The sequence below is a fragment of the Bubalus bubalis genome, chromosome 4, assembly GCF_019923935.1.
Source record: "Bubalus bubalis isolate 160015118507 breed Murrah chromosome 4, NDDB_SH_1, whole genome shotgun sequence".
NCBI classification, from domain to species: Eukaryota; Metazoa; Chordata; class Mammalia; order Artiodactyla; family Bovidae; genus Bubalus; species Bubalus bubalis.
This window is the reverse complement of record NC_059160.1, coordinates 15,717,394-15,730,125: the sequence shown is the minus strand read 5'-3', so window position 1 is coordinate 15,730,125 and position 12,732 is coordinate 15,717,394. Positions and strand designations below refer to the sequence as shown.

At 50.8% G+C, this 12,732-nt stretch overlaps 1 protein-coding gene across 1 annotated transcript in view; it reads left to right on the top strand.

Annotated features, from left to right (window-relative positions):
* The first annotated feature begins 799 nt into the window (after nt 1-799).
* The window catches only part of VWF (von Willebrand factor), a 122,358-nt gene continuing 110,425 nt past the window's right edge, over nt 800-12,732 (top strand). Inside the window, exons 1-5 of the mRNA XM_006065776.4 lie at nt 800-981; nt 2,822-2,876; nt 4,373-4,537; nt 11,430-11,532; nt 11,808-12,016. Of these exons, the coding sequence (XP_006065838.4) occupies nt 2,822-2,876; nt 4,373-4,537; nt 11,430-11,532; nt 11,808-12,016 (532 nt within the window). The 5' untranslated portion in view covers nt 800-981. The remainder of the gene's footprint in view (nt 982-2,821; nt 2,877-4,372; nt 4,538-11,429; nt 11,533-11,807; nt 12,017-12,732) is intronic.

Below are 12,732 nucleotides of genomic sequence, written 5' to 3'. Positions count from 1 at the left end.
TTTCAGCTTCAACATCAGTCCTTCCAATGAACACCCAGGACTGATCTCCTTTAGGATGGACTGGTTGGATCTCCTTGCAGTCCGAGGGACTCCATATGTGTATGTATATATGTAGTGTGTGTGTAGACATGTGCTATGTGTGTGTGGTGTGTATGTGATGTGTGTGTGTAAGGTCAGGGAGGAGTCAGGGCACCAGGTGGGTTTGGAAGCATCTTTGGGAAGAAGACAGCCTCCAACCATCCAGCCATCATCTCAGAAAGGCCAGGACCAGTGACCAGGCCCCTTACCTGTAAAGCATCCATTCTCTGTCCAGGACCCAGCCTGGTGGCCCTCGTGGGGGCCGGGACCCAATCTCTCACACCTTGCAGGGCAGGAAGCATCAGCTCTCTCCTTCCTCTAAACACAGTTGCTCAGCTGGCTCAGGTGGAGGTGTTTCTCCAACCTACCCTAGAGTCTGGCCCTGGAGATCGGATCCAGAAGCTCTGTTGCTCTGGCCTGGGTTCCTCCCCAGCCTGGGCCGGCCTGTCTGGGACAGCCAGCCTCCCTGGTCCTCTGGTTTGTGGGGCGCTGCCTATGGAAGGATCAGGGCCTATGCGGGGGCCCTGGAGGGCCAGGAGGCTCATTGGGGCAGAGGCTAAGAGGCCTCCCACCAAACTGTTCAAAGCCTTATCGCCTCGGAGGTGTTTCTAGTACCATTTCCGTCCATTGTTTCCTCTGGGTCATTAGGAGGAGGCCTGTCTCCTGTTGTGGCTACTCACAGCTACTGTGCTGGGAAAAGAGGGGGGCGGGCGGGCTGACCGCAGACGTCACGATTTGGGCTTTATCACCCCTCGGCCACAGGGTGTCCGCGGCCTGGGGATCACTCACCAGCAAGACTATCCAAAGCCGCAGAAGTTCCTGGAGAGCATGGCCTAGGGCTGGCGGCAGCACTGTGGAGGCAGAGTTTCCTTGGAGACACCTGCACCCCCTTCCACAGGGAAGGTACGGGCTTTGGGAGGAGGGTTGGCTCACTGTGCAATGAGATGCAAGACAGAACCCCCACCCCTCGCCCTGGGGACCTGGGGTTCTCCTTCTGGGGACTAGTGTGCCGGGGTGATTCACAGCCAAGGACCCTCCTAATGCTGTCTTCTCCACCTGCCTCTGGGGATTCTGTGTCTGCTTCTGCTCCTGCCAGGGCTTTACTGCTTGTAGTGCTTCACCAGACAGGAAGAGACAAGCCCTACTCTCACCTCTGGGTACCTTCCGGAAGCAGCCTGATGTACCTGTGTATATGGCTGAGACCAAGGCTTGGACATATTGGACATCAGAGTGTTCCTTCCCCAGAAGAATTATATATGGATGGGGTTTACCTCTCCCTTGTTTGGTCAGATAGGACAGTGGTTGGGAAAGGATCCCCCCCACCCCTGCCTCCCCCTGCCCAGTGAATGCCAGATGACAGAAAAGTGTTAAGTTACTCAGTTGTGTTCAACTCTTTGTGACCGCGTGGACTGTAGCCCACCAGGCTCCTCTGTCCATGGGATTGTCCAGGCAAGAATACCAGAGTGGGTTGCCATTTCCTTCTCCAGGGGAGAATCCAGGAATCCCTGGATTCCTGACCCAGGGATCCAACGGGGGTCTCCCACATTGCAGGCAGACTCTTTACCATCTGAGCCATTAGGGAAGGCCAAATAAGAGACCCTGAACTTAATTTAGCTGCTTTTCCAGAGGAGACAGCTATGGCTGTAGCCCTGAGGGACTCGGGGTATGCTCAGCCAGCCAAGGTCAGTGGTCCCTTTCTTGAAGAGGGGGAGTCACACCTCTGGGAACCTTACCAGCCACCCAGGGCTGCTGGACTCCTGTCCACTTACCAGATCAACTCAGCGGATTTTTCCTGAACACCTTCTGGGTGCTGGGCATTGTGCTAGGTGCTGGGGTAGGGATGAGAGAGGGAGTTCATGTACCTTGTGGGTGTCTACGTGTGTGCTAAGTCGCTTCAGTCGTATCCAACTCTTTGCAGCCCCATGGACTATAGCCTGCCAGGCTCCTCTGTCCGTGAGGATTCTCCAGGCAAGAATACTGGAGTGAGTTGCCATTCCCTCCTCTAGGGGATCTTTCCAACCCAGGGATCGAACTTGTGTCTCTTATGTCTCCTGCATTGGTGGGTTCATTACCACTAGCACCACCTGGGAAGCTCACTTTGTGAGTGACTGCCCAGTAAGTCTGGTTCCTGAAGGTTCTTGAAGCCTGGTGCCTGTGGTAGGAATGGAAGTGTGAGACAGTTCCTCTTCTCCAGTTTGCTGCCAAGTGTGGAAGGATGATGAGGAGGAGGGAATGAGCTGCTGAAGGATCAGGGAATGATGGGGGTCAGGCTGGCGGGGGGCGAGGAGGGCAAGGCAGAGCTTTCCTCTCGGTGTGCCACAGGGACCCCTGTTTGGGGAAGGGTGCCTGGCGTTCTGACCCAGTGATTATTACTCTTGAGCCTGACCTGCTTTTTTGGGGACCAGCAGTCTATGTTTAGGTCTTTCCCAGTGGCTCAGCTGTGAAGAATCCACCTGCAGTGCAGGAGATGCCGGTTCGATCCCTGGGTGGGGAAGATCCCCTGGAAGAGGAAATGGCTATCCACTCCAATATTCTTGCCTGGAGAAATCCATGGACAGAGGAAGCTGGCAGGCTACAGTCCATGGGGTCCCAAAGAGTTGGACACGACTGAGAGACTGAGCACAGTCTATGTTTAAGGGGGAAATGAGGGTCATTCTTTTCTCTTGCTTAAAAAATTCTCCCCACATCACGTGTGGCCAGTAGCACAGACCAGCAGCTGCTCACCTCTCCCACTTCTCCACAGATGTTTCCCACCAGGCTCGCGAGGCTGCTGCTGGCTGTGGCCCTCACTTTGCCAGGTAGGTCCCACGGAGCTGCCACTCTTCAATTCTGCCTCGGGCCATTGGGAACCACCCCCTGCCAGGGGCCAGCAGGTGTGTCTAGAGCACACCTGTGTGCCCAGCCCTGCGTTCGGCTCCTGCTGGGGCTGCGGAGTCCCTGGGTGCCTGGTTAATTTCTCTTATGAAGGTTCTGCAGAGCCCACCGCTCCCGATGTGTGTTTCTCAAGGAGTTGGTGCCTGCAAGTGTCTTCTCTGATTGGGGAATTAAGAAGCACCAGGGCTACACAGGACAGTCCTTTAGGTTGGAGGATGGGGAAAAGGAACCCAAGACTTGGGTAGATTATTAGTTTTTGAGTGGATGGTGGGGCTCATTTATTTGTGCATCTGTACATCCCATAGTAGCGATGAAGAAGCCAAGGGTCAGAGAGGAAAAACAACTGCTCTAAAGTCACATAGAACCAAGATCAGAGGTCAGTTCTTCTGGGTCTCAGGCCAGCTCTCCTCCACTGTAGACACTGCCTTTCTTCCCTCACTGAGATGCTGAGTCTATGAATGGCAAAAGGGACCCTTTTCTGATCCTGGTCTCACCCTTGTCTCCACTTAGATCACTAGGTCAGCAGCACCCAACCAGCTGCCCACAGGGGCAGATGTACTTTTGTCACCCCTCTGCATCTTCCTGTTAACTGTAACCCTGACCCTAGTAGGAGGGTCCTGGGCCAGAGGATGAGAAAACTTGGAGACTGACTGCTGTGATTTCCTACCTGCCAACACATTCGCATACGCATGTACACTACGAGGTGAAGTTGGCAAGTGTCAGCATATGATCTCGCAGGGGCTAACATTTCATAGGTTCTATGGGTCAGGCACACTGCTCTATTGATCTACTTAGAATTTAATATATTCAAGATATACCAGTAGATTAAAGGACACTCACTACAATCCATGTACACATCAGAAAACTGGAAAATGTTAGAACCTATACCAAATTCATTTCAATGCAAGGTACAATACAGCCCACCAAAAATCACGTTTTGGAAGTATGGCATGGTAAATTCTTCATAATATATTGGGAAATAAACAGGTTATAAGTCCTTTGCTCAGTCAGTTTGCTGACATATTTGCAAAAAACTGTAATTGTTTATACACAGTAAGATAGAAATAAAAGGCAAACACTAAAATGTCAACTCTAGTTACTGCTGAATGTTGGTTGCAGATGATTTTAACCTCCTTTATTATTCTTCAATAATATTTTCCATATTTTCTCTAAGGAGCATGCAGTATGCATTTCAAATCATCTGTCATTAAAATGAATCGATTTCCTGAAAAGCAGTTCTTCCATTATTGGGGAGTCCCGGGTCATTCTTGGGGGCTGAAAGCAACAGTTCTAGTGTCGTTTAAGATGGAAAGTCCTTCCCCGTAGCCTGATTTCTGACGGCTGCAGCCTTATTTCTCCTGGGCTGCAGTGGTTTGAGCTGGTGGTACCTGCTGTACTCAGATGTGGCCTTTCTCTCCAGGGGCCCTTTGTGGAGAAGGGGCTCTTGGCAAGTCATCGATGGCCCGGTGCAGCCTCTTTGGAGCTGACTTCATCAACACCTTTGATGAGACCATGTACAGCTTCGCGGGAGACTGCAGTTACCTCCTGGCAGGGGATTGCAAGACACACTCCTTCTCAATCGTAGGTGAGTCCTTGCCCTAATGGGAGGGCTTCAGAGCAAGGGGGTGGGCAGGAGTGGGGGCAGCCTAGCTCAGCCTTAGCAGGTGAGGGTGTCGGGTTGGGCGTTGTTGAGGTTTCTCATTCTTACGACTGTGCCGAGCCAAGATCATGGTGGGGAACGGCCTCTCCACGACTTAGGGATTCCCTTGACTTCTTCCTGGGTCTCTTCCTGTGGAAGCCTCGTGGATGGAGAGAGTCTTCGTGCTTCTCCAGTGTTTGAGTCCATTGCTCTGGGTCCAGGCAATGCTCAGGAAGCCCTGAAGCATCAAGAGAAATGATGACCCAGAAAGTGGTTTGTAACAGCCCAAGCATGTAGAAAAGGGAAGGAAGGTTACCTGTTTCTGCCGGAGGTCAGAGTATCAGCTGATGTGGAACATCTCCTGTGTTCCTGGCAAAGGGCTGGTACCATGCCCGTGTTATCTCTGCTCCCCCGAGGCAGCTCTGAGATGTTGGGGGCAGGCAGTCACCCCGGTTTCACGCATGAAGAGTTGAAGCCCAAGGAGGTCGATGATCCTCCCAAGGGCTGACAGATAAGATAGTGAGAGCAGGCTTTTGATCCTGGGCTTGTCAGGAAGAAGGACCTTGCTCCTGTATTAAGGAGAGAGGGCACTGTCCGGGGCTGGGAGTGGGGCAGGAGGCAGCGATGGAATATTGCAGTTTGGTGAACTTCACACTCTAACAGTTCACGAGATGTGTGTGGTATGTAAGAGGGATCATGTGAAACCCAGCAAAGGCAGAGTCCTTAGCTGTGGTGGGACGGGGCAGGTGGAGAGGGAGATGGCAACAGACTTACCCACACTGTCACAGCAAAATTTTTGTGGCAATTGTTATCAAGACAGTGAGGAAGACTCTACACAGGGAGGGGGGCGGGCACTGCAATGGGGGTTTTGCAGTAGAGGAAAGAATATAACAAGGATGAGTGGGGATTTATAGACAAGAAGCCAGGTGTGGGTGGCTGGATAGAAATTTTTAAAAATATTTATTTACATTACTTATTTATTCAGCTGCGTTGGGTCTTGGTTGTGGCCTGCGGGGCCTTCGTTGTGGTATGCAGATTTCTCTCTAGTTATGGCACTCAGGCTTAGTTGCTCCATGGCATGTGGGATCTTAGTTCCCTGATCAGGGGTTAAACCCGTGTCCCCTCCATTGGGAAGTGGATTCTTCACCACTGGACCAACAGGGAAGTCCCAGGATGGGAAATTACCAAGAGGAAACGTCAGGGGTCTCGGGGAGTCTGACTAAATCAACTTGACAGGGTTCTTGCTGATGGCAGGCCAGGGTGATGCAATGTGCCGAGTGGGTTATGAGGAATATAATTGGATATTGAAGGCAGGGGATTCTTGCTAAACTAACCTACAGGATTCTTGCTAAGACTGGACCAAGTAGGCTAAGGATAGAGTCTAGGTGGAGACCTAACCAAGCAGAGGGCTCAGAAAAGCCTGACTCAGGTGTGGCCAAGGAGACTTGGTCAAGGAGACTTGGTCAAGGAGAGCATCTTGGTCAACACCCAGACCTCACATGAGATGCAGGCTCAGGGCTCTTGTGGTGTTAACTCCATCAGTTGGGGCGACGCCTGCAGCACCTGTGTGCCAGCACTGGGCGAGGCTTGGCTTGGCTTGGCTGCTGAGTGAACTGACAGCTGGCCCTAGCTCTGGGCTCTCCTGCTTCATTTTTTTTTTAATTAGTTAATTAATTTTTGGCTGTACTACACTGCATGTCAGCTTCCCTGGCAGCTCAGATGGTAAAGAATCTGCCTGCCATTCAGGAGACTAGGTTTGATCCCTGGGTTGGGAAGATCCCCTGGAGAAGGGTGACTGCACCCATGAAATTAAAAGATGCTCCTTGGAAGGAAAGCTATGGCAAACCTAGACAGTATATTACAAAGCAGAGACATCACTTTGCCGACCAGGGTCCATTTAGGGAAAGCTATGACTTTTCCAGTAGTCATGTATGGATGTGAGAGTTGGACCTAAAGATGGCTGAGCACCAAAGAACTGATGCTTTTGAACTCTGGTGCTGGAGAAGACTCTTGAGAGTCCCTTGGACTGCAAGGAGATCAAACAAGTCAATCCTAAAGGAAATCAACCCTGAATATTCATTGGAAGGACTGATGCCGAAGCTGAAGCGCCAATATTTTGACCACCAGATGCCAAGAGCCATCTCTTTCGAAAAGACCCTGATCCTGAGAAAGATTGAGGGAAGGAGACGAAAAGGTTGATAGAGGATGAGATGGTTGGATGGCATCGCCGACTCAATGGACATGAGTTTGAGCAAGCTCTGCGAGACAGTGAAGGACAGGGAAGCCTGGCGTGCTGTAGTCCATGGGCTCACAAAGAATCGGACACAACTTAGCGACTGAAAAACAACAACACGGATTCTAGTTCCCCAGCCAGGGATCGAACCCTCGCCCCCTGCAGTGGAAGGGCAGAGTCCCAGCCACTGGACCATCAGGGATGTCCCTTGGGTTCTCCAGCTTCTCTGGCTGGAGCCCTTGGGCCCTGGGCCCTTGGGCCCTGCTTCTGCTGGAAAACCTATCCCAGTGGTCTGAACTTCACTGGAATGCCGTTTTGCCTACTGCTCCATGAATCCCTCAAGCTCAAGGACTGCATCACACTCATCTTTGTTTCTTTAGCTCCCTGGGGTCTCTGTCAACACCAAAGTGTGGGGTGGTGCACAAAGCATGGTTCTCTATTGTATACAAGAGCAGTTTTCACGAACAGCAAGGTGTGCAAGGCCTTGGGGAGGGGGTTTGCTCGGGCAGACAGGACAGGGAAGGTGTCCCGTGTAGTGGGGACAGCAGGAACACAGGGGAGAGTCTGAAAGGGGTATGTTTGGTGCCATGCAGCCCAGTGAGGGGATCAGTGGTCCCCATCAGGCTCACCTGGAGGCTGGTTAAAACACATTATTGGGGTCCCCTAGCCTTGGCCCAGGGTGTCTATGCCACTGGATCCAGAGTGTGGCTTGAGATATTCAACCCTAGTAAGTTCCCGGATGCTCCTGGGGGTTTGGGACCCAACTTTGAGAAGCACAGGCCTGGAGAGGGGGGTGCAAGACGGGGTGGTGAGGGCAGCTGATGGGGCTGGAACTTGCTGTCTGATGGTGGAGTTTGTTTCTCAATTCAGCAGGCAATGAGGGGCTAGCGCAGAGTCTCCGCAGGGAGGGCCAGGAGGAAATCAGTTCTTAGCCAAGATGGTCCTGGAAGGGAGAGAGGCAGGAGGCACGGTGACCTTGGCCATGGTCACCAGGCAGCTGGTGAGAAGGACTGGAGGCGTCCCTAGGGCATGACGAATTGAGGAGGTCATCCTGGACGCTGAACTCTGGGCACCTACCTTGCTTCAGAGGCAGGAGCGGAGAGAAAACACCCTGTCGCCTTCCCTGGGAAGCTGAAGGCCCAGGTCCTTCCTCCTCAAGTAGTCCCAGTGTTTATCTCAGTGGATTTCTCCACTTTGAAAGTCATGGTGCACTTGTTTTATTTTAAAGTGTCCATGTGTGAGATGGTACAGCATTTGTCTTTCTCTATCTGCCATATTTCACTTAGTACAGCGCCCTTCAGTTCCACCCATGTTGTCGTAAGTGCACTGTGAGCACTTGGGGGCTTGTCTCTCAAGGTCAAGGTAACGCTGACCTCCCCTCCATACATCTATGCAGGTGGTGTCAGAAGTCTGGCCTCCCTGGCCATCCTTCTTTGGGTTTCAGGGGCCAGGAGGAATGGACGGGCTGAGTTAGGCCTCTCTAATTCAGAGCATCACCGTGGGATACCCTGTCTGTGTTCTTCTTTTCTGATATCAACTTGCTCTTGTCGAGTGTCAGTTTTCTGGCAGGTAATTGGCCTAAGTCAGGCTATGAATCAATCACATTTCAATGACGATTGGTTTAATTCTCACCCCAAATTGTGCTGCTATTATATACCATTGGAGAAAATGGGCGGCTACGTTGTCTGTTTTGGGTGGTGAGGGTGGGGTGCTGGCAGGACACGGGTAACCTGAGGAACTGGGCCGGGTAGGGTGGGCTGGCATAATTGCTCCGGGGAAGAGGGGGCGCCGGGTCAGGGGAAGGGACCTGGCAGCCCTGGATGCTGCCCTTCAGTCCTGCAGGCACCGCTGGGTCCTCCCCCACGCCTGTGCTCCATTGTTCTCCGATGACATCCTGTTTCCTCACTTCCAAATCACGAATTCCCGTTCCTCTCCTGCGGACCTTGTCCACATCCTGGGTAAAGTGTTTGTGTCTGAGCATGCAGGGCCACCTGGTGCAAAGGGGAGGCTCTTTGACCTGGTGCTGGCTCCCGGCCAGCAGGCTCCATCTAGGGACTCACGTCAAGGCTCCTAGCTGGCCAGCACGGGGACCTGGGAGAGATCTCGGGAGTCCTGGTTGCCCCCACACTGGGATCTGGCTCCCATAGCAGCCCCAAGAGCCATGGACAATCTACATGGTTCTGAATGAGCTCCCAGCCTGAGACTCTTGTCTCTACCTCAGGCGTCGTGGCCAGGTCAGATCAATCACTGCTGTGCAGCTTTAGGCTGATGTCCACCTGCATCAGAGTCGCAGGGTGGAGGAAAGCGTGTTTGTTAGAGATGCAGATCAGTGAGTCCCACACTAGGAAGGCAGAGACAGCACTCGGGTTGAACTTGGCTTCCTGGGGTGCTCCTCACTCACCCAGGGGAGGTCTTGCTCCCTCACTTAGATCCTCAGTCCCTGAGTTCAAGAGGCCAGAAAGGAGGGTATAGCAGGAGCTTCTCTGGCTCATCCCTGAGATGGACACCTTGCCCTCCCTCTGGCAAGCACAGGAAGTGCAGACCCGCTGGTCTGTAGGGCGTGGGAGTGTTCCCTGGCACTGGGCTCGCTGGCGGTTTCTAATGGCTCGTCTTTCTAATGGCTGCCCATCATCAGGGTCCTTCCCGAGTTCTGCCAGGAGAGTAGGAAGCAAATAAAGAACAGGGCTGATGGAGAGTTCTCCCCTGCATTAGCGGTTCACAGTCCTGATGCTCCATTAAGAAGTTTGTGTGACAAAGGGAGGTTTGGACTTGGAGTCAGAAAGCCCGGGTGGTTAGTGGTGTAAACTAGTATTTCTCAACTTGGGTGATTTTCCCCCCAGAGGACATGGAGCCTGGAGGCATTTGGGGTTGTCACAACTGGGGGTGGATGCTAGTGGCATCTGACGGGCAGAAGCCAAGGATGCTGCTAATGACCTACATGCACAGAGTGGCCCCCACAGCAAAGAAGTATCTGGCCCCCAGTGTCAACAGCACTGAGGTGAAGAAAACCTGTGGTACACTTGGGCCTCAGTCTCTCCATCTGTAAAATGGAGTCAGTCTAGGTCAACGTTTCACAAACTGAGTCAAAAACTATGGGTCATAAAATGAATATTATCGTTGTCGCCAGCATTAAAAAAATTTAAACAGAAAAGAATAGAAGGCATCAGAAATTACCAGAGCTCGTGGCTCTGGTAAGGGTAGGGGTGTCGTGGGAAATGTGTGTGTGTGCACACTGGATCATGAAGTCATTGGTATTTTTACTCCACTTTCTGGGCAAAAACTTTTTAAAAATTTATTTTCTCAGACAGTAAAGGATCTGCCTGCAAAGCAGGAGACCCAGGTTCGATCCCTGGGTTAAGAAGACCCCCTGGAGAAGGGAATGACAACCCACTCCAGTATTCTTGCCTGGAGAATGCCATGGACAGAGGAGCCTGGCAGGCTATAGTCCATGCGGTCGCAAATGAGTTGGACAAGACCGAGTGACTAATACTTTCATGTTTTTTGAATTACCATGTTGTGTTTATTACTGCTGTACAACAAAGTGACTCAGTTATACATGTATATATATATATATATACACACACACATTCTTTTTCATATTCTTTTCCATTATGTTACTCATAGGATATTGAATATGGTTCCCCATTCTATACAGTAGGACCTTGTTGCTTATTCATCCTGGGAATCCCAAACTTCCGATCCAACCTCCCCCTCCCCCTTCCCTTGCCAATCACCAGTCTGTTCTCTGTGTCCTTGATTCTGTTTCGTAGGTGTGTTCATTTGCGTCATAGTTTAGATTCCCCGTATAAGTGAGATCATATGGTATTTGTCTTTCTCTTCCTGACTTATTTCACTTAGCATGATACTCTCTAGGTCCAGCCATGTTGAGGCAGATGGCATTGTATTCGTTTTCATGGCTGAGTAGTGTTCCATTGTGTGTGTATATCTTCCTTGTCCATTCCTCTGCTGGTGGGCATTTGGTTGGTTCCACGTCTTGATTATTGTGAACAGTGCTGTTGAGAACATAGGGGTGCATGTATCTTTTTGAACTACAGTTTTATCTGGATATACGCCTATGGGTGGCATCACTGGATCGTATGGAAACTCTATTTTGAGTTTTTTGAGTAATTGCCATACTATTTTCCATAGCAGCTGCACCAATTTACAATCCCACCAACAGTGTAGGAGGGTTCCCTTTCTAAGAGTCTATTTTAAATAACACATCCCAGAGTTCATGTCACCAATAACTCACATGGTGGCTTTGATTCACTGCTTTACACTGTATTTGACTCATGCTTAATTTTACCTTTATACTTTGATTGTAAACTCCCAGAAGGAAGGAGTCAGGATTTTACATTTTCCTTTAAAGGAATAGACTATTAGAGGGTCTTGTATACAGAAGGCACTCAATAAATATTTCTAGATGTATGGAAAGATGAGTGAGCATATGAGATTTTGGGGGAGATTTCTGTTGCCCATTTGTTAATTCTTTTGGGGGGAGTTTCCCACTGAGATAAGATTACAGAGATGATGGTTATAAATAAATGCATTCACTTTTTTGGGTAATAATTGCTACCCAGTTTAAATAATTCTTTTCTTTTTCAGGGGACTTCCAAGGTGGTAGAAGAGTGGGTCTCTCTGTGTACCTCGGGGAATTTTTTGACATCCATGTGTTTGTCAACGGTACCGTGCTGCAGGGGGGCCAGCAGTAAGTCGGAGCCCAGAAAGTTCAAATTAGAAGAGGCCCTGAGAATCCCCCTTGTACTTGCCCTCATTTTTGCAGAAAAAGGAGTGGGGCCCAGAGAGAGAAAGTACATGTGCCCAGAGGAGGTGGGAAAGGTGGGTGAGAGTGGGGAATCCTGACTCCGAGACCAGGATCCCAGCCTCTGCATGGCAGTCTGAACCCTGCAGAACACGATCAGGTTGATGGGTGGAGGAACTCCCAGAAAATGGCCCCTTCCTGAGCTCCTCCTGTCTCCCCAGCGTCTCCATGCCCTATGCCACCAGAGGGCTGTACCTGGAGACCCAGGCCGGGCACCACAAGCTGTCCAGCGAGTCTTATGGCTTTGTGGCCAGGATCGACGGCAGCGGGAACTTCCAAATCCTGCTGTCGGACAGACACTTCAACAAGACCTGTGGGCTGTGCGGTGACTTTAACATCTTCGCCGAAGATGACTTCAGGACTCAAGAAGGTAAGATTTTCTGGGACAGCGTTCCCCGAGGCTGTGGTTGTGTTACCCTGCTCACCAACCTATGCTGGGACTCCTCCCCTGGTGTTCTACCTTCCCTGAATCCTCACCTCAGTTTATCTCATGAACTTTATCTCTTAGCATTCCACCTCAAGGCCTAGATCTGTCCTCAAGTCAGATCTTGGGGATCCTCAGACCTGACTTGGTTCAACTTTGAATTCCCCACATGGTAGATGTTTGATAAATGCTGGATGATCTGAACAGGTCCTCCTGTGCCACTGTGATGGAACTTCACACATGAAATCTATAAAAGGTGGTCCTCTGCCAGTTTATGTGTACATGTGCATGTGTGTACGTGTGCATGTGTGCATGTGTGTACATGCGCATGTATGTGTGTGTGTGTGTGTTCATGAGAAATAGGAAGTATAATGATATGGACTATGTGAAAACCACTGCTAATCCTCATTTTTCTTCTGAAAATTTCAATTACATAAACATTTATGTGGGCTTCCCTGGTGGCTCAGAAAAGAATCCTGGTGGCAAAGAACCTGCCAGCCAATGCAAGAGACATGGGTTTGATCCCTGGCTCGGGAAGATCCCCTGGAAGAGGAAATGGCAACCCACTCCAGTATTCTTGCCTGGAAAATTCCCAAGCACAGAGGAGCCTAGCGGGCTACAGTCTGTGGGGTCACAAAGAGTCGGACATGACTGAGTAACTA